At 42.3% G+C, this 21,236-nt stretch overlaps 1 protein-coding gene across 1 annotated transcript in view; it reads left to right on the top strand.

Moving 5' to 3' along the window:
- LOC115795385 (disco-interacting protein 2 homolog C) overlaps positions 1-21,236 on the top strand; it is a 219,982-nt gene that overhangs the window by 160,841 nt on the left and 37,905 nt on the right. The window contains exons 10-23 of the mRNA XM_030751269.1: positions 5,041-5,151; positions 7,550-7,673; positions 11,071-11,180; positions 12,936-13,038; positions 13,154-13,218; positions 13,617-13,710; positions 13,806-13,925; positions 14,687-14,801; positions 15,847-15,986; positions 16,527-16,663; positions 16,742-16,950; positions 17,346-17,460; positions 18,366-18,567; positions 19,467-19,576. Coding sequence (XP_030607129.1) covers positions 5,041-5,151; positions 7,550-7,673; positions 11,071-11,180; positions 12,936-13,038; positions 13,154-13,218; positions 13,617-13,710; positions 13,806-13,925; positions 14,687-14,801; positions 15,847-15,986; positions 16,527-16,663; positions 16,742-16,950; positions 17,346-17,460; positions 18,366-18,567; positions 19,467-19,576 — 1,755 coding nt within the window. The remainder of the gene's footprint in view (positions 1-5,040; positions 5,152-7,549; positions 7,674-11,070; positions 11,181-12,935; positions 13,039-13,153; positions 13,219-13,616; positions 13,711-13,805; positions 13,926-14,686; positions 14,802-15,846; positions 15,987-16,526; positions 16,664-16,741; positions 16,951-17,345; positions 17,461-18,365; positions 18,568-19,466; positions 19,577-21,236) is intronic.

The raw sequence follows: 21,236 nt of genomic DNA, 5'->3' as shown, positions 1-21,236 counted from the left end.
AAATTACATCGTATCTGTTTGAGGGTCTCAAACACGAAGCTGCTAGTAATGCTGCATGAAGCTCGAGCTGAGTGTGTGCTGACCCCAACCGAGCAGCCAAAGCTTGAACTTCAGCAGCTGAGGAAAGCTGGACCGGCGGCTGGGATCATCCATGAGGCCCATTTCTGAGCTGGAATTGCTGTCGCCACATTTTCCGGTGTGGTTCTCACCAGCTTTACTGTGCTGACACGAGGATAAACACCGATCAAGCATGACATTATGACCACCTGCATAATATTGCAGGGCATAAAACAGCCCTGACCTGTTGCTGTGAGGTGGAACCTGTGTGGATTGGACTTGTTTGTCCAGCACATCCTACAGATGCTCAGATGGATTGAGATCTGGAGAATTTGGAGGCCAAGTCAACACATCAAACTTGTTGTGTTCCTCAAACCATTCCTGAACCATTTCTGCTTTTTGGCAGCTCATCATCCTGCTGACAGAAAGTTGTTTGTTTTTTTTAAAAAACTACAATAATTCAGGGGAGAGTCTGTGCACTGTCCGTGGTACTGAAACCTAAAAACCTGTGTGTCATGAGGCTTCACAGACTTGATCGCTGATTAATGCCATGCTTGAATTCCTGAAATAAGAACAGCTGTGCAGTAAATGAAGGATCGCACTACGTTTTGTTGTAGCGAGCATTCGCTGAGTTCTTACAGTTAGTGGGTTCATGTTTGAACCCCCTCAGCCTTCTCCTTCTAACAGCAACTTTAGCAGCCAAGTGCAAAGTAAGTTAAGACAGACTTTTGTTAAATATTGCTGCAGTTAGAAAACGACTGCTGTAAGCTTTAGCAGATATTGTATGAATAATATTACTACTCTCCTCTTCAAATTTTGTAGATGAAAGAGAAACTCCAAAACTTTACATGTAATAAATTTAGCCAATGAAAGAAGTGTGTCCATGTATTTCTGCGTGTAACATTTCACTGTAGGCCTTCAGTCAATCACGACATCCGTCAAGGTTAAAGCTTTAAGACAGATGACTATGGTGAAGACCACTGTGCTCCTGGATAGTAATTACAGGGTTCTAGCCAGCGGTTGATTCCCCTGCGCTGCGTCATGCTGAGGTCGTCTTACCTCACTGGGTGAGAATTTCACTGGTTTGCTATGGGAACTATTCGCTATCACTGCCATTAGCAAGTCCCACAGACTCAAGATTTTTTTTCTCCTGCTACATCGCTGCACTATAGTATCATTTCACCGCAATTTGCAATTTACCACCGGGTTTTGTTCCCACGTGAAACCCGAGGGGGAAGTAGAGGAAAATGGGAGCTCAAAGGACAATTTTGGCCTTCCTATCAAACATAAAATCCCAGCAGCTTGTCTTGTTTCTTGTCTTCGTAGACTCACAAGGATAACACACTGACGTAACCCCTTTAAGGAATGTTTATTGACAAGAGCGGCAGGTAAACCTGCATCTTATTTTCAGAGCCTCATAACACAGACCAGAGGGATCCACACTCTCTATCATCATTCAGTCACATGGTCCAATCAGATTCAGGTGCCTCCAATGACCCGTAGGCCCAACCATTATCATAGAAAATTACATACATAGTATCTAACTATTCACCATCACTGAATTAGCCCCCACCCCCAACACACATGTGCCGGGCTGAATTTTTTTTCTGGACCCCTGAATTATAATTGATTTTTGGGTGTTATCACCTGACAGTCAGACTGGCTGACCCATTTTATTACACCTTTCCTGTTCAACCTTAAGAATGCTTCCTTTAATGCGTCCTGCCCTCTCTCCTCCCTTGTTTTTACCTCTTTACTTCAAAACTGTAGAAAGAGAAAAATGCTAAAAGATAATATTTGAAAGAAGTTATTTCTGTAAGTCAGTATTTAGCAGCCTTTAGAAACAGCTGGACTCACAAACATCAGATCCTCTTCTTGTTGGTTTCTGTTGGTATTTGGAAATTAAAGAAAAAAAGAAAAAAAGTGTTTATTGACGTCACCTCTCTGGATTTTTGCTAAAATCCTTTGTAACCCGCCACATGGGCATTACTTAATATGTTAAACATGCACTCTTGCATTGTACGTCCTTTCTTCATGTCATTATAATCATCACATTACACTCAGGGCCCCCTATTACCCAACACTCCACATGCCTCCACACATGAAATCATGCTTAAGTGGAAAAAGGTTCAGTAATGGTCCCACATGTGACACCCCCACTTCTCGCCCCTCTTTCTTCTTTATTTTAAGCTTGATTTCCAACTCAGTGGGAGACTGAAGGCAAGACTGGCTCAATGCCAGTGTGTGGTGCTTTCAGCCAGAAGGGTGTGTGTGTGTGTTTTAATTACATTACAGCTTCTTTTTGTTTTGCTCAGTGTAGCCACATTTCTGCTGCAGCTTTTAGAGAAATTACACTGTTTATTTCCAGTATCTCACCTGAGCAGTTTGCCTCACAAAATGATTAAACAAATGAGATTCAACCAGAGAATGTTTAGGAAGCCGAGGAGATTTAATTACACACAAGAAACAATAGCGGAGTTGTTATGTTGTGAAATTACATCAGAGGTTTTGTGTGTCTGTGCGAGGAAACAAGCTCACTAAATGAGGCTGTTGAAGAATCAAATATAATTGTGGGTAAAGTTTCACTTTAAAAAGTCCTCTTGTGATAAGTAAGATATGGAGTTTTGTTATGGGATTAAATTTTTAATATAACATCATGACGCCTTAATGTTGTCGTGTAACTGGATTCATTACAAAGGTGATAAATCTAAACATTTCGCAGAGACTCTGAGCTCCACTTCATCAATAAAAACAAGTATCACATCAAATTCAACATTTACTGTTTATTGTTAGTCCCATAATGCACAGTACAGTCAGTGTTCACTTTATTAGGTGCACCTGTACCTGTGCCAAACACTGGATGGATTGTCTGAGTTTGCTGGATGTCGTTACTCTGAATAATTTCTTTTTATTATTTTTTTTGTGTTTTTTATGCATATGATCTTTGTTTTAGTGTTTACATTTGAAGCCAACAACACAAAGCAAAACTGAAAAGCAGCCCAAAGAGAATTCAGAGTATCATCTGTATAAGCTCGACTGCTCATCGCTGTCTCTGTTACCTGTTGAAGTTCAGGCTTGATACAGTTTCACTTCACCGTCACACTCTTCTCTCCTCAAAGCTGTAGCCCATGCCACCACCCCCCCCCCCCCCCCCCCCCCCCCCGCACAAGAACTTAAATCAGCTGATTGGAGCACAGCAAGAAAAATGCATCATGGATGTTTTTTTCTTTCTGTCTGCCCGCCGTGCAGATAGTTGAAGTACCTGTGTGATGTAAAGTATCAACGTAAATGTAACTATAATATGATGTGTAATGTGCGTTACATTCCATTATGCATTGTGTAATGGGTTGGAGGTTGGGGGACTCCAGTATAATGACACAATGCTGCAACATGTAACTGAATGAGCTAAAAGTATAGCTGATAGCGTCGTGGTTGCATTAGAGCCGCTCTCTTTGTATCACTCCTGTTACGTGAGTCCTGATGAGCTCAGGTTTCCTCAGAAAGAAAGTAAACTTTATGAGACTCAGATCTATGTTGTACTAATTCACTGTTTTTGTTTGGTACCAAGGAGAACCGGTGCAACCGCATATTTTTACAGTTCATATTATCATCCCAAACCACGGGGATCATGTTTTTAATAATTGAGACAAATCCCATTCATCCTCTTATTGAAACAACGTTCCTTCTAATCTTTTTCTTGTAGCTCAGCTCTCTGACCTTCATGCAGCTCCAGGAACAAATAAACTCTTTAAATTGTCTTGATGTTTTTGGGTGTACCTCGAGCACAGAAACAACTGCTCCATGAACAGTATGATTTTGCACCAAGAAACCATGAAATGATATAAAATGTAAACATAACAAGTGAAACTCACTCAGAATGAACTTTATCTTCGTGCAGTGTTTCCTGATGGTGAAGCTGCAGCCTTGTACAAACAGAAATCATGAATCTTTTTATCGTCTGCAAATGAAACCTGAACCCTTTCAATGAGACGGACACATGTCAACAAAAGCTCTGTTAAAGCATCATTACACCACTCTCATTCATTCAGGTGCACTTAGCTTACAGCGCCAACTCTGTGCCACATACACACACACACACTCGTGCTGTGCTGTACTGTATATGGAAGCTATTAAGCACTTAAGCAGGGGTTCAGTATTATCATCACAGCATGCAGCTGGAGCTGAACTGGACCAGAATGGCACAGCAGCCGATAACGGCCTCGCTGTGACGCGGACAGCAGGTTGTTGTTGGGGTCGTGCTGTGTGCACGAGATAGTGCAGAGAAACTTTCCTCTCAGCACTAAATACAAGTAAATTCCCCAACAGCAAAAACCTGCAGTGAAATGTACAGAATGACCTTTTACATCACTGATACTCAGAGTAAAGGGAGAGGCTGCAGAGTGAAACCACAGTGCAGGTGTGTTTGGCATAGGTAATGAGTGTCCAAATTAAATCAGGTACAGTGAACATTTTATACTGAAAGAAGTTTAAATTATAGCCTTAAATTCACTGAGAGCCGGTTAATCCTCGACATGGACGCAGGAGTAGAGACTGAACAGGATTGAGAGCAGGAGAATGTGAAGCAGATGATATTAGAAAGTAGAGGAGGTATGAAGAGGAAAGTAGATGGAGATGGTTAGAGAGATGTTGACCAGATGCCCCCTAAACGATTCAGCTTTGTTCTTCTCTGGTTCTCTGGCGGCAGCTCCTATCAGCCATCAGCAGCACAGACACAAAACACGCTCTTTTCCCGACTCCTTTGATGCCTTGTTTGATCTCACCAGTAAAACAAAAACCTCTGATGTTGAACCCTTTCGGCTGTGATTGGTTTAAATGTAACTGCTGCTTTTGGTTAAAATAGTCAGATATTGTTTGCCTGGACCATCGTGGCAACATCATAACTTTCCCTTCATCCTGAAATTTCTAAAGATCTCTTCTTGTTTTTAACCGTAACCCATGCGTTATGTCTCCTTTTGCTTGTAGGTGGCGCTAGTTTTCCCTAACAACGACCCTGCTTCCTTCATGACGGCCTTTTACGGCTGCCTGCTGGCCGAGGTGGTTCCTGTGCCCATAGAGGTCCCACTGACCAGGAAGGTAAGTGGAAATGCAGCTGTTTACATCTGTCTGGTTCAAATGGGTTGAAAATCAGGAATAAATACACGAGCATTAAATGGTGCATGGCTTTAGAAAGAACAGCCAGAATAGTGACGTTTAGAAGAAGCACACGGTTTATTACAAAGACCTGTGAGCAGTGTCCTTACTGAAGTACTGCATTTAACTTAACTTCTACATGCTTACACCAAGGTTTTGGTTATTTTTGCTCCTGTACTTGTTTTATTTAATAGCCGGGCTTTAATAGTGCTTAATTTTTCTTAGTGCGGACAGTTCTGCACTGGAGAGTGCAAAGATTTGTGGGCCTTTAATATTTGAGGGTCAAATCATTAATTTAGTAGTGCTGGAACTTTTTTCCTGTTTTAGATGATGATTGTTAAAAATATGGGATGTGGTTTCTAACGTTTGTGCGGCCGAGGCCGCCGTGACTGCAGGCCTCTCGGTGATTAATGACTTCATGTTCAGGGATGTTGTTCTGAAGTTAATTCGAGCGGCGTTCGTAGATCTGTGAGTCTCCTCAGCAACGTGTAAGAAAAACCAGGCTGGAAACTAATCATGGGGTTGAAGGTTAGATAGCCGCCCCCTCCCCGTGTTTTGCTCAAGTCGCTCTGGGCGGGAGGTTTTGGAAGGAAGCTTTGTTGCCTTTGGTGTGTAAGTTACTCTGACACAACATTAACATTTAGACCTTAAGGGATGGAAAAGAATAGATTTACACAGTAATTGATTAAAACTGCAAAAAGCGATTGACTTGTATATATGCATAGTGTTAAACCATCATTTGTTTTTGCTATACTCTGAGCATAGGTAGTACTGCCACACTGTCTTCAGGCATAGAGGATTTGCATATACAGTAAAGGCCACAACATACCTCAGTGTCCGGCTGCCACTCTGAGCTGATCTGCAGTGGACTCGATTAACTGTCTGCAGTCCCTCGCTGCAGCGCCCGGCTGTCTTCTTGTTTCAGTAATTGTGCAGAGAGCTCAGCTTGGAACATAAATCAACATGAATATTTCACACAGAGGTTCAAACATACAGTGCACGAGGCGGGGCTGGATGAATAAATGGAAATAAAGGTTGGCGATGTTTGTTTCCTGTTGTTGGAGAAACGTTTTAGCAGCATTAGCGGGTTGAGAAGAGGACATGCAGCAGAGTCATGCAGTGCAGAGCTAATTCACACCAGTCAGTGGAGCTAATTCAACTCTGGGGGGGAATCGCACTGAAAACATGAGTCATTAGAAGGAGCTTTGTGATTCAACACAGAGGACACTGAGCTTTGCTGAGGTGTAATGAGAGCCAAATGTCTCTGAAGAAATGACTGTGATGCTGCTGCTGTGGGTTTGTTTGAGTCACTGCTTGGACTGAGTGTAACTTTGCACCGTAGTGACCACCAGGAGAAATCAGGAGGGCTGCTGTGAGTCTCAGTCTGTGCAGATTTGTGAAGGAAAACTTCACAAATTAAAAAAACATGATCAGTATCTAAAATATATATTTCCCTGATTGAAGTACAAGAAAAAAAAAGTTAACTGGGGCAAAACATATCTTACCAACCCATTAATCAGGTTGACCCTCTATTGCCTATATTAATCACTTCCCTGCCTCTGCCTGTCTGCCCGATCGTCTACAAAAAGCAGCGTATAAATTATGATACACGTGACTCAAAGCATCAAATCTACACTGAGCAACGAGGAAACTGCAGCAGCAAACATGTCATATTTCCATCATTTCACATCCACTGTTGCTCTTTTATTTATTAACAATATTTTAATGGCGCCTGCCTGAAGAATGAGCTCCACCAGCTGTTTATCTCCCTGCGTCCAACACTGAATATTCACATAAGAAAGGAACACATAATAATCTGAAAGTTCAAATTTACTGTTTCAGACTTGAGCCAGGAGGATTCAGTCAGCACTGGTTACACCGTGATAGACGCAGAGAGTAATACACATAAAATTATATTCACAGGCTAAAGAGTAAAATATGGAAATATATGTATAAAAAAAGTGTGCATTCAAGTTCAATATCTGACCGGAGAAATTCACATAAGCAGCTCTCAAACTGGAAAAATGATGCAGAAAATTGGAGAAAATTTGACATTTTGGTCAAAAACCATAAAGATATATTTTTGGTTGATTGTAAAGTTTTTGATTAATGGTGCAGACTCATGCATTGCAAAAACATTTAGTTTGTAATGTGGCGTTTGTCTGTTTCCCTCCACATACTGTAACAAACACTAGTCTCTATGGGCCTTAAACACTGTAACCTTCTCATTTTATTACTGTATAGAGCAGAGAAGCTGAGGATGACCAGAACGCACTTATTGATTGATTCTAACCCGATCCAGCTGATGAATCGTAGATCAATGATCTCTGTCTCTTTGCAGGATGCTGGCAGTCAGCAGATCGGGTTTCTGTTGGGGAGCTGTGGAGTGACTGTGGCTCTGACCAGTGACGCCTGCCATAAAGGGTTACCCAAGAGTCCCACTGGAGAGATCCCACAGTTTAAAGGTCAGACAGGCACATGAAATGTATTCATAGAAACATGAACCGTTAGTCCTTATTTATGCACTAGTATTAACTAAATCTAGATTGCAATATTAGTGGGAATTCCAGACAAAATCTCCTCCCTTTTCCTTGGAAAAATACCCTAAAACCTTATTGCAGCTGTTGCAGCAGTGAAGTCATTAAAATGTCCATTGAAGAATATAAAAGCATTCACACTGCAGCTGCAGGTATGACAGTCTCTTATTTTCATAATGAAATAACAATAACGTTATTCATGAGTTGCAAAAACTCATGAATAACGTTAAACAACAACAAGTGGAGTGCAGCAAATGGCTTCAGGATGCAGTGACGTCTGTCACCAATTCAACAACCAGCATGTTGCAACAACACATCAGCTCTCTGCGAGAAATGATCTCAGTTTATAATAATGCTCTTCAGATGCATTCAGACTTTTAAAAGCTGAACCAAACTCTGTCCAACTCGTTCTGCTAAACCATCTGCGAGCACGTATGCTGAACGACACCATTGTAGCTTCAAATCGAAGCAGCAGCCGTCTTTTGAAAGCTATAACAAAAATTGCAAATTTGAACCAAAGCCGATCTTTAACAATAACCAAGTGCATTTTTGAGCTAAACTCGAGCCCCGCAGGCCAAAGCTCGGCCATGTGTCACATGTGAAGCTTGTGTTTGTTTTCTGTGGTTTATCCCAGTGTTCACTGTCATCTTTGGTCCTGTAACGCAGGCAAGAGAAAAATACACATGAAAAATAAAGGATTCATAATTTAGCTTTAATATCAGCTGGTATTATTTGCTGGTTATGCTGGATAAGCAGTTTTTGTTTATTGTGTGTGAGGCTGTGTATGACAGGGCTTTTCAATCGAATTAAAGAAAAATAATAAGTGTTTGTATGACCCTGGATGCGATTCTCATTTTCCGTCGTGGCCCTTTGACACCCCTGCAGTGAGGTGGGATCATCCATTAAAACAACAGAATAAAAATGGGGGACATTAATTTATAACAGCGAGATCAGACGTGATGTGAATGGAACTAGAGAGCAAAGTGCCAACGCTAACGGCCTTTTTGCAGTTTTAAGGAAAGAAGAGCTGCGTGTCTTCTTGCTTTGCTCCAAATCTCCACTACTGTAGCTTTACGAAATTATCCTCAAAACTTTTGAGTGCAATCTCACTGGCAAACAGACCCACTCAGTGATCACAAACTTCCCACTGAGCTCTTTCTGTGGCTGAGCCACAAATCCACAAAAAAATAACAGTAACATTTATTTAAATGATGAATTCAAACCTTTAATCCTCCATCAGACATTTGTAATTATCAGTACTGAACAAAATGTTTCAGTGGTTTCAAAACTAGCTGAACGAGACTGTGGACAAAAACACGGTTCAGAGTTCAGAGTTCAGCTCTGCTGCTGCTCAGCTGGATGAGTGGACAGACTGATGACAGCAGGCAGCCGGGCTGAGTACTGATGACAAGGAGAGGGAGAGGGAGAGTCCGAGAAGTGGGAATGCAAGTCGATGTCGACATAACTGAGAAGAATTAGAGAAGAGAAACATGGATGGAAGAAGTCGTGTGATTGAGAAGAGAGAGAATCTGCTGCTGATTAATAACCACTGTTTGCTTTGCAGTAATGGATGTATAAATAGCAACATCATGCTAACATATTTATTGCTTATCAGTCAGCATGGATTTAGGAGTGTGTGTGTGTGTGTCATTAAAGTGGAGTGCTCCTCTTATTGATCAGCAGGCTTTGAGCTCATCTCGTTCTGATTGTTTCTCTGCAGAATCAGCAGCATTACATTCAGGCATTAACGGCCCTCACACACTCTGAGCTCTGCATTCACTCGTTTTCACCCATGCGAGCGCTCAGCATGGAGAAAAGCATCCTCGTAATGATAATAATAATTTGTCTTTGTGGCAGCAGAAGTCATTTTTGCCTCTCTTGGCCCAAAAACACACGAATGCAACACTTATTTTCAGTCGCTGTGATCTAGTCTGATGCCGCTCTTTCATTTGGTGAAGAAAACGACTCATCAATCAAAATTAGTACGACCGTTTACAATGAACCTCAGACACTTGAAAGACAAATTCATAAATTGCTCCAAAAATAGTGACGTAGTTGCTGCTCGATGACAATTTAGCTGCAAAATGACACAAAAACTCAGCAACCTTGCTTTGATATAGGAAAATAACCAGAGTACAACCAAAGAGATGCATCACAGATGAGTTGTGCTCATCGGCACAGACGGACTCAGATTGACTGTAAGCTGTTGGCAATCTGTCTGCATTTATCAATTAGATGGTAATTATTTGCGAACCTTTTCTAGTCTGTCTGAGTGATTGTAGTCAGTCTACAGCTGTTTGGAGAAAGATTGCCTCCCACCAGGTGACCTGTGATTCACCTTACAGTTGAAGGTGGTTGCCTGAAGGTCAGTTGCTGAATCACCAATTTTTCCTGGTCACAGTGAGGCTGCTGTGAGGTTAGATGTTAGATTCAACTCATTGTCATTGTGCACACAACGAAATGAGTGTTCCAGATCATTCATCCAGAGAGAGACCAGCGCTATGTGTGCAATGTGGTTTAAGCAATGTGGTTTAAGTGTCTTGCACAAGGACACAAGGACACAAGGCAGCGGGCTTGAACCAGCAACCCTCCAGCTGCAAGGCGAGCGCCTACCCACTGCGCCACTGCCACTTATGAAGAAACATTAGAATTTCACCCACCAAAACTGGAGCACAAACGTAACACGTGCAGCCATGTTATTCATCAGGTAATTGCATGACAAAAAGCCCCAAACAGGCCTCACATTTGGAGCCAGCCTCTAGTGGCCACTTGAGGAACTGTAATTTTTGTTCCTTCACTTTTATTCGTGCAGTAATGATTCACAAACTGCTCGAGGTACTTTATACTGTAAAGTGAAGACTCTATAATGATATGATTGAAGGCTTTCAAGGGTGGCATACTCTTGATGCTGTGTTCAAATATTAGTAAATAAGTAATAAATAAGATGGCAGCTACTTTTATTTAGACTGACCACCAGTCTGTTATTTTCCCAGAATAATATTTCATGAAGTGGAATTTGTTAGTTTCCCATATTGAACTTTTGTGGGAGGCAAAGAGTCTCAAAACCTGTCATTAAATAACTGCAGCTGCTGTGTATTCATATATTTAAAGTGTGTCTTTATTCAGATTATTTTTTGCAGTGAAGCATTAAAAATATCAGATTCAGTGCATTTACAGAACCTCCAAAATACAACTCTATGGAGCAATAGTTTCCTTATTATAATAATACTACTACATACTATACAATAACTATACTATAACAATCCTTCAATCAAAAACACTCGAGACATAAAGGGATGTTTGTTTCGTGTCCTTGTGCGTCCAGGTTGGCCGAAGGTGATGTGGTTCGTCACAGAGTCCAAACACCTCTCCAAACCGCCCCGAGACTGGTTCCCACCTATCAAAGAAGCCAACCAGGACACCGCCTACATCGAGGTAACACAAACAGTGACAGAAACACTGATGCACGTCCTCTTCAGGGCATCAAAACATTTCCGTCCCTGTTGTTTCACTCATGAAATCAATACTGCTCCATGTCCTTTAGATTAGAATCTCACCACAGCTTCACTTCCTCTTAATTCGACCGTCCTGTCTGATTGATTTGAATTTGCCCAACGTCATTTAAGCAGCCGGGCAGTGATTGCGCAGGCAGCAAGGCGAAATGTGCCTCTGATTGCTCTGCAGATTGAAAAAGGCTTAAAGGAAAATGATTAAAGAAGACGGACGATTGAAAAATTAACTTTTATATTCAACAGAAGCCGCGACTCAGAGAGCCGAGCCAGATGAAGTTACTGCGGCGCTCTTTATAGTGGCTTAAAAGAAATTTTTCAGGGACACTTGCTTTTTTTTTTTGGAAAAATGACAAAAATGATGAGTCATAGCTTTAAAAGCGGCCCGTAATGTGAGTTTGTCCTATTGATGGGAGACTATTCAGACAGATGAGATCTTATTTTGGGCAGAATCTCACTGATTGCTGTCGACTGCACAGTGCTCAGAGCAACAAAAGCCTTAAATTCACCGAACAGTGTTTGTACAGAATATCAGGTCATCAGTCTCTCTGTATTTTTAATTTAACTATTTATTGACTGATAGTTGATATACGCTGTCAGAGACACAGACACTCGGTTTCAAACTAAATATGGTGTCCTAAAGGTTAAAAGGGATCTCCTAAAGTTTAGGATGTTAACTCAGGCATGCTGGGTGGTGTTTTGGGTTTTGTGAAGGCTGAATAAAATGTAAATTTATGAAGGAAATATGTGAGCTTGTGTTATTGTACTGGTCAAAAGTTTGAACACCTTTTTTTTTTTTTTTTTTTTTTAAGATTCGTAGTTTTAAGAAACCACAGACTGTATATCAAAGATGGAAACCTTGACTTAAGCTTTATGGCTGTGGCCATCTTGGATTTTTTTTTTCTTTGGATCCTTAAATGACCATATTTGGACAAAAGGGAGGAGCTCTGGGTTATCCGCTATGTTAGCAGGCTTGGTTAGTGCGGTGCCTCTGTAAACTGTATAAATGCACAGCACAGATATCGGGTGTTTTCACACCTGCTGTGTTTAGTCTGCTTTAATCAAACATGTTCTTTGTCCTCTTTGGTGCAGTTTATTTGTGCAGATGCAAACGTCATAATCGCACTCGGGTGCGAACCAAAACAAGCGCCCCGAGGTCCTTTGGAGGAGGAGGCGGTGCAGAATACGCAAACTTAATGTAAATTTTCCACGTTATTTGCTAGGCCAGAACACAGCACCTTCTTCCTGGATTTACTTGTGTTGCTCCCGCCTGAGACACATCTGACCAATCAACACACTAAACACTCTTGTGCAGTTCATTGTGATGCATTTTGGTTCCTTTGGAGTTTTTTTTTTCTGTGTGAAAAGAGACAAAACCACAGGAGAAAGCTACAAGTTTGCAAACTCCTCAACTGACTGGGAATTCCATTAAAAAGCTCCAAACGATTGTTAGGAGCAGCTCAGTGACTCGAATTACTGAAAGTTCGGCCTCGCGACGTTCGGCCTGATGTGGTCACTCAAGGAACTGCAGTTTCTGGTGCTCCACCTGGTGCTTCATATTTCATCCCCAGTTTCTGCTTATAATTTTATAGTATCAACAGTGCCTCACATTTTTCTGTGTCAGCGATCCTTATCCACACCGGAAGCTGCTCCCTCACTCCTTCTCCTTCTGTCTGTCCAGTATAAGACGTGTAAGGACGGCAGCGTCCTCGGTGTGACGGTGATGAGGATAGCGATGCTCACACACTGCCAGGCCCTCACGCAGTCCTGCTCATACACAGAAGGTAATCTGGACTCTTGCCCATTAATCTCTCAGAAAGCGCCTTGAACAGCACTGTTGTTTCTCACTGATTATCAAATGTGATGTTAAAGTTTCTGTTTCTCGCTCTCGTCCTGCAGCTGAGACCATAGTGAATGTACTAGACTTCAAGAAGGATGTAGGGCTGTGGCACGCCATCCAGACAGTAAGAAAAACACCCCCTAAAATAACGGGCATGTTAAGTGAAACATATGGTCTGTAAAATGTATTTAAATTACTGAATGTTTTATTTATTTATTGCAGTTGTTAGATGATTATATACTGCCCAGTTACACTGAGCTGTCCTGGAGCTGAAAGGCTTTAATGTACTCACCAAAATCTTCACCAAATTGAAACTAAACCAGATCTGGTGACCTTTGCTGAGTGTGCTGATCCGTCAGCTCAGTTCAGTCTGTCAGATAAACGTGGTGCAATAAGAGAAGGAAAATGATCAGCTTTCAGCTTCCTGTGTTTCAATTTTTAAAGTTCTGCACGTTACAGAAACCAGTTATCCTGAAACCTCTTCCCCTCCCTGTTGATGCCCCCCCTGTCTTTATCTGTCAGAGTGTGATGAACATGATGCACGTCATCAGTATTCCCTACGCCCTCATGAAGGTCAACCCGCTGTCCTGGATCCAAAAAGTCTGCCAGTACAAAGGTGACCCCCCCCCCCCCAATCTGGCTGCAAACTGTGTTTTATTGGAAGTATTTTCCAGTATTTTGAACTGTGTACTTGTGATGTTTTACTTCCAGCTAAGGTAGCCTGTGTAAAGTCGCGGGACATGCACTGGGCTCTGGTGGCCCACCGGGATCAGCGAGACGTCAATCTGAGCTCCCTGCGCATGCTGGTGGTGGCCGACGGTTCGAATCCCTGTAAGAAAACAGTGTCTATGTATTTAAAGTCCGTCCTGTACACGGTAAATATCTGAGTTTGACTTCACACTGATAATGTACAGTGGTGAAGGACTGGGAGGCACAGTGGAATTAAATGTCCTTACTTCCAGCCAGGTGTCACACCTGAACAGAAAAGCTGCATTTTATCCCAAACAGTCAGATTCTGTTTCTGGAACAGGTCTGACTGTGGAAGGAAAAATAATGAATACATCAAATAAATTAATAAGTTGAACTTTGTCCTTTAGTTTTACCAAAAGTGAAGTCAGTGCAGCCCCAGTTGTTGATTCCAGATGTTGGGAATGTCTCCCGGCTCTGCGTTCTGGTGCTCGGATGGTGCAGGAGGTGCAGATGTAACTCTGACAGTCATTCCTGACACGTTTCAGTGGGTTCAGGTCAGCTGACTGACGCAGTGCTGCTGGATGGTTGCTGCACTAACCCCTGCAGGGCCCTGACTCTTTGTGAGGGCTTTACTTTTAATTGATGGTGCAAACATTTCTTTATTAATATTTTCTTATCAAAAATGTTAACTTAAGATGAAACTTGGGGCTGTTACTGTTATTCACACATCAGTGGAGCTACAAGATAAATGAAATCGTGCTGCTCTTCACATTTTAGCAGTTTATGATCGGCCGACTTCTGTAATTAAAACTGGGAAAAACAAAGGTGTGTAATGAGCTGCTTCCAGGCTTTTGCTGTAATGCTCATAAGAAAAACCAAAACCGTTTGATTACGTCTCTCAGGGTCGATCTCGTCTTGCGACGCCTTCCTCAACGTCTTCCAGACGAAAGGTTTGAAGCCGGAGGTCATCTGCCCGTGTGCCAGCTCCCCCGAGGCTCTGACTGTAGCCATACGGAGGTATAAACATTCACACAAACACACTGTCAGCTCATTTCCTTCGACATAAATATATTAATTAGTTCAACCTTCTGTTTCTGGCATTAGAAGATAAACTTTTAGTGACTGATGTCTGTGATTTAAACCAGATTTTTCACCTCCTTCACTGCCCTTATTTTTTTTTTTAAATCGTTTTTATGGTCCTGAATTTACAGTTTTGTTGGTTTTAAAACACTAAAGTTACGTTTCCACCTCTTTAATCATCGTCTCTGTAGATCTGAGCTCCACATCACAGTCAGCCCAGCTGTCAGTCACATGTAGGCTTTTATTTTTTATTGATATCAACACTAAAGCTGAGAGTTTGTGTGTCTGCCTGCATGTGTGCTAATAAAACACTTTACTGAGTGGGCGGGGGGGGGGGTTACGAGCTCTATTTTTGGGGGAAAACCTTTAAAATTGACTCACACATGTTTGTATGGATATTTGTGAGGACCTTCATTGACACTCAGCAGTTCTTGGCCTCTAATCCTCATTTCAGCCTCAACTTAATTACCCTGAAAATGGCCTGAAAGTAAACACTCTGCTCCCTGAACTGTCCTCGCTTTCTAAAAGCAGCTTAAAAAGTCCTAAAACAAGACATACTGTGACTTCCATAAATGTGCTTGAATTGCAAAAATGTCCTCGTATTACAAATATGCCGACTTTCCTGAGATAATGTGCTTTTTGAAAAATGTCCTTAAACTCCAAAAAAGTTCCAAATGTAAAAATGATCAAAATGTCATGTTTTCATCACCTCTCAATTTAAACATTTAACATGTAATGCTGTCCTTACTAAATGTCCTGGTATCCTAAATGTGTCGTGGCATTTCTGTAATATTTAGGTTTCCTAAAACTCTTGATAAGCATATATTTTTCACATTTCTTTATAATGTCCCCCAAATAAAAAAAATACTCCCCAAACTGTCTCCACTGTCCACAGACATGTCTGTAAACCTAATTTGTATCCAGTGAACTCGAAACAAAAACAGGTTCAGTTCTGATGAACGTGTTCTTCTTCCTCCTGCAGGCCGCTGGAGGAGGGCAGCACCCCTCCAGGTCGCGGCATCCTGTCCATGCAGGGTCTGAGTCACGGCGTGATCCGGGTCGACTCGGAAGAGAAACTGTCGGTGCTCACGCTGCAGGACGTCGGGTCTGTCATGCCCGGAGGTGAGACGGACTTTTACCTGTATTTATGACATATAAATGTCATAAATATTCATATTTATATGTTATCATTATATGGCTGACTTGGACAGATTGTTTACATTTTTTATCATTTATTGAACGTGCTTTTCGTTGTTTGTTGGTTCGCTGGCTTCTTTCTTTATTTGAATGCTTGGCTGCAGGTCTTATTACATGATTGCAGGACTTGGATATATTTTTGTGGTAATGATGCACTTTATAAGACCTTAAAGATATGGTTTGATGCTTATTTACTAATTTTTGCCACATTTAATGCTGCTTAAGGAGTCCAAACTAGTTTAGAGAATATTTCTAAAGAATCATTTCTGACCAGCTCACTTTATTTCCTTTGCGGGTGAAATCAAGAAAATGGGAAATGGAAGAAATACATAACTACCAAATACCTGATTTGAAATATGGAAATATAAAAAAACAGTTAATGCTAAAAAAAAGAGATTTATTATAAAAGAAGGAATAAATGTCATTTTAAATGGTATTCCCAGAGTTTCTGTCCTCTGCCTGTAGCTCTGATGTGCGTGGTGAGGCTCGAGGGTCTCCCCCAGCTCTGTAAAACAGACGAGATCGGAGAACTGTGCATTTGCACGGTTGCCACGGGGACCTCCTATTATGGCCTGTCCGGCATGACCAAGAACACCTTCGAGGTGAGGCTGCGACTGCTTCGGTTATTTGTTTATTTCTGAGTGTTTTATTTACATTTTGCGTCCGTAAAAACTCTGCAGGTGTTCCCCGTGTCCAACAACGGGACTCCCATCGGTGAGTTTCCCTTCACCAGGACCGGCCTGCTGGGGTTCATCGGACCTGCGGGCCTGATCTTTGTTGCTGGGAAGATGGATGGTCTGATGGTGGTCGGGGGGCGTCGGCACAACGCCGATGACATTGTCGCCACGGCGCTGGCTGTGGAGCCCATGAAGTTCGTGTACAGGGGGCGGTGAGTGTTCGCTCCTCGATGAGCTGTTTTATTTTGGGCCTCCATCATTAGATGGAGCGTTTTGGATGGGACTGTGAGGAGAGCAGACGTTTTAGTTTGAGTACCACAAGTGGAAGTTCTTCAGTGGAGCAGGTCCTGAAGTAAAACAGCAGAAGAAGGGTTTTACTTTCATAGATCAAATAAATTGTCAATATTGTATGAATTTTTAAGCAGCATTTATGTTGTAGCTAGTTATAAACACACATTAATGCAGTCTGATGGAGCTGTGCTGCGATAAATCCTCCGCTTCATAAACCTCATAAGCTGCAGATTGAATTTTATGATCATTTCGGTGGCTGACTGTGTGCAGGGCCGTTAAACGCCACGCCGTGAAACGTGCTAATTCTGTCCTGCAGGATAGCAGTGTTTTCCATCACGGTACTCCACGATGAGAGGATCGTGGTTGTGGCTGAGCAGCGGCCGGACTCGACCGAGGAGGACAGCTTTCAGTGGATGAGTCGAGTTCTGCAGGTACGTTTCAGACACACTCAAGACGATTATTTCCAGTCATTTGTCTTTGGATGCCTGGCTATGGGAGTGGGAGTGGGGAGATCAGCAGTGGGACAGGCGTCAGTTCAACCCTGTGATGCCAGATTTCCACTGTATGTGTGTTTGAATGTGTGATGCAACATAAACACTCCTTTAACAAAGGTTTGTGATTCTAGATGGAGGAAAATGTTTTTGTTAAAATGTATCGATCTGTTTTTTAATCTGTCTTCACATTGTATGGCTTCTGGGTTTGGGGGGGGGGGGGGGGGGGGGGGGGGTGGAGACATTATTGCTGCGTATTTTTTTCCATCATAAGTAAGAAAACTGGAAAATAAAACCAAACTGATCCTTTAACACAAACCAGCTCACACACTCTTTGACTCCCTCAGACTCGTATAAACACACACAGTTTGCGATGCTACGTTCATGCTGCACAGATAAAATCTGAGCCCAGAGTCCAGCTCAGGGTCTGTGTGAGCCGGCGTGGCGACTGTGGCAAAGCTATAAAAGCCGTCTGGAGTTTTAACTGCTGCAGAAAAACCAGTTCTCTTTATTCGTTTACCACCGCAGATTCTGCCTGCCCATTTTCCCATTTAGCCTGTGGGGCTGCAGACGCAGTCAGCAGACGCGGGCTGCAGACGCAGTCAGCATTTTTAAAAGAGGCTGAAATGAAAGGAGTAGTGCAGGGTAAACAATAAATGTCACTACATGGTGACAAATGTCCTAACTGGAGAAAAAAAAAGTCAAATACCGATATAATAGTAATTAAAACAGCATTATAATAACTGTTGATCAGTTGTTGGGAGGGTGGTTGGGTGCAGGTGCTTGAATATTGATGCGGTTTCAGTCTGTCTGCCAATCTAAGCCTGTTTCTCCCAACCTTCCAGGCAATAGATGGCATCCACCAGGTGGGGGTGTACTGCCTGGCTCTGGTGCCCTCCAACACTCTGCCCAAGACTCCTCTGGGTGGCATCCACCTGTCCGAGACCAAGCAGCTCTTCCTGGAGGGGGCGCTGCACCCCTGCAACGTGCTCATGTGTCCGCACACCTGCGTAACCAACCTGCCCAAACCCCGACAGAAGCAGCCAGGTAGGGTACGGAGATGTGTGAGAGTCCAGCAGGTATCTAATTACAGAGAAGCTGAATCTGAGTGTGCAGCTTTAAGGAAAAGAAGCCAATAAAGTTTTAAATATCATTTCATACGTCATACATTTCTTCAGCACAATTGAGACATGCAGGAATAACTTGACAACTATAATGTGTCGGTTTTTGCATATACATGTATTTTTATACTGTTTCATTTATTGTAATGTTTACGTGGATCTCACAAACTGCTGTTGGCTCAAATCTGCTGCTTTCAGAGACGCACAAAGTTTTTCCCTTTGTGTCTGCGACACACCAGCTCATGACAGTGATGGGACAAAGAGACGCTGGTTTATGTAAACACATGAGATATCCTAAAGTGCCATTTTTACACCTGCAGGATTAATATTTTTTTTAAAAAAAGGGAGTATTTGAACCCAAACTCAGGTTGCAGCTGTTGTTGATGCTGCTGGTCACAGAGGTGCTTTTCCTGCTGTGACAATTCAAACCATATTTTTGGTGCATTCAAAACACGTTTAGTTTATATTAGCTCGCTAATATTGTTTAACTTGCTGTAATCACATAAAAATGTGGGATCCATTTATCGTATTTACTGGATAAGCAGGTCGCTTATGAGTGCAAAAATCTCTGATGTAGAAAAATAGTCAGAATTAAGGAACCTTTCTTTACTACAATGTCATTTTTATGATTTTTTAAAATCATATTTTTTTCATATATAAACTATAAAGCAAGTTCAGGTTCAGTTCGTAGAAAGTGTTGCTTTATCAGACACTTTGAAAGTGATGTGGGTTTACATGTGTGTGAATAAACATAATATCAGTCAATAAAGGCGAATGCCGCCTCTTCCTCTGTTTCCCGCTCACCTCTTCCTGGTCTTCCTGCAGAAATCGGTCCTGCGTCTGTGATGGTCGGGAATCTGGTGTCGGGGAAGAGGATCGCTCAGGCCAGCGGCAGGGATCTGGGTCAGATCGAAGACAATGACCAGGCAAGGAAGGTGTGTGTGAGGGGGGGTCTGCTGGTTTTCTCCATTATCATCATAAACATCAGACGCTCCACCAAGCACACATAATTAGTTATTTCACGTTTCACTCCATTATGACTTATTCTCACCCATAATTCACTTTGCAGCTGATGCTGCAGTTTTCATGTGTATGCGGCAGCGTTGTGTACTGCATGATCACATTTGTGTATTTGCTGTCCTGGTGTGTGGATCCCATATTCTATGATTCATATACATCTGATAACAATCTGTATCACACACATTACCAAAGTTTTGTACCCATCAAAACGAGCTTAAATCCGCCCTCATCATGCAGATGTGTGCAGATGTGTGCAGCACACAGTAGCAGCTGTCAGCCTGAGATTTGCTGCTTTAAACTTTGTGTGAATGTTAGTGTTTTCAGTGTCCTGCTGTACATTCAGTGGTAACGCTACAGGAGTCCTTTCAGTTTATAATGCACTGTAAATAAGAACCGTCCCTTTACCTCATTTAATCGGTTCAGTTAACTTAGTTGTGCAAGTTTTGTAAGTTTACTTTGTTATATTGAGTTATCTCTATGTTCTGCCAGCATGCTGAGGAGTATATCTGTGCATAATTGTTTCATTTTAATAATTCATAGTTTATTTTTTGAAGTACACGTTGCCGTGCCTCGCGGGACTCTGAATGTTTAACTTTGCTGGTGTTGTGATTGTTATTTCAGTCGTTTCAGTTTTGTTGTTGAGGGTGTGTGATGTGGTTTCCAGTGTTTGTGTGGCTGAGAAAAATGTTAAGGTTTAGCTGCTATTGGCCGCCATTACTGAGACTCCTGTAGCTCTAAATAACTCCCGGTGAGTGTTCGTGTTCTGGGCTGTTGCCCAAATGTTTGTGAAAGCAGCGTTCCTGTAGCTGTGCAGCCTGCGGTGCACAGATGTCCGGCTGAGCTGCTTCTCCAGTGCTGTGTCGTGTATCTGTGGACTGATTGTGTACACTTCGTTGTTCAGCTTGGGCTTCGCTACACCTGAAGCAGAAAGGAAAGCCTTTCGAGGACGCTAGCAGTCACTGATGGTTAGAGAGGACAGTAAAAGGGGCCGTCTGTGCCTGCTGTGAGTAACCATTATTGAACAGAGGTGGTGGCTTATGACACCAGCTCTCAGCCTCCTACAGTGTGCCTGCAATCCCAGGTGATTCACCCTCAGTCACACTTTGACTTGTATCTGGGGGGGAGCAAAGTCTCACAAAGGATTCACACCCTGGCTCGTGTTATCCTTAACGACTCACATGATTACAGGGTGGGTCTGCCACTCTCAGCAGCACCCCAAAGGGGACAACCCCACTTAGGATACCTGGAACTCTCCATCAGCCTTCATAACTGAAGAGGCCTGTTTTGGATGAGAGGTGAAATGTCTTCATGAACCAAAAAGAAATCAATTTTAATTTCCCTGAAAGCTTAAATGTCTGTATTAGAGTACAAAAAAGCTTCTTACATGTTATGCACGTTTTTGACAGTCGAGCCACAGACTCGGGAACAGACTCGGGAACAGACTCGGAAACAGACTCGGGAACAGACTCGGAAACAGACTCGGAAACAGAGGCAACCCACACAAACGTAAACGAGGAAACAAAAGAAAACAATGAACAATCATATAAATACACAGCAGAGAAAGAGAGATGTGGA

This window comes from Archocentrus centrarchus, chromosome 17, assembly GCF_007364275.1.
Source record: "Archocentrus centrarchus isolate MPI-CPG fArcCen1 chromosome 17, fArcCen1, whole genome shotgun sequence".
In the NCBI taxonomy this organism is placed as follows: domain Eukaryota; kingdom Metazoa; phylum Chordata; class Actinopteri; order Cichliformes; family Cichlidae; genus Archocentrus; species Archocentrus centrarchus.
The sequence above is the reverse complement of the archived record's forward strand: the minus strand, read 5'-3'. Positions and strand labels throughout refer to the sequence as shown.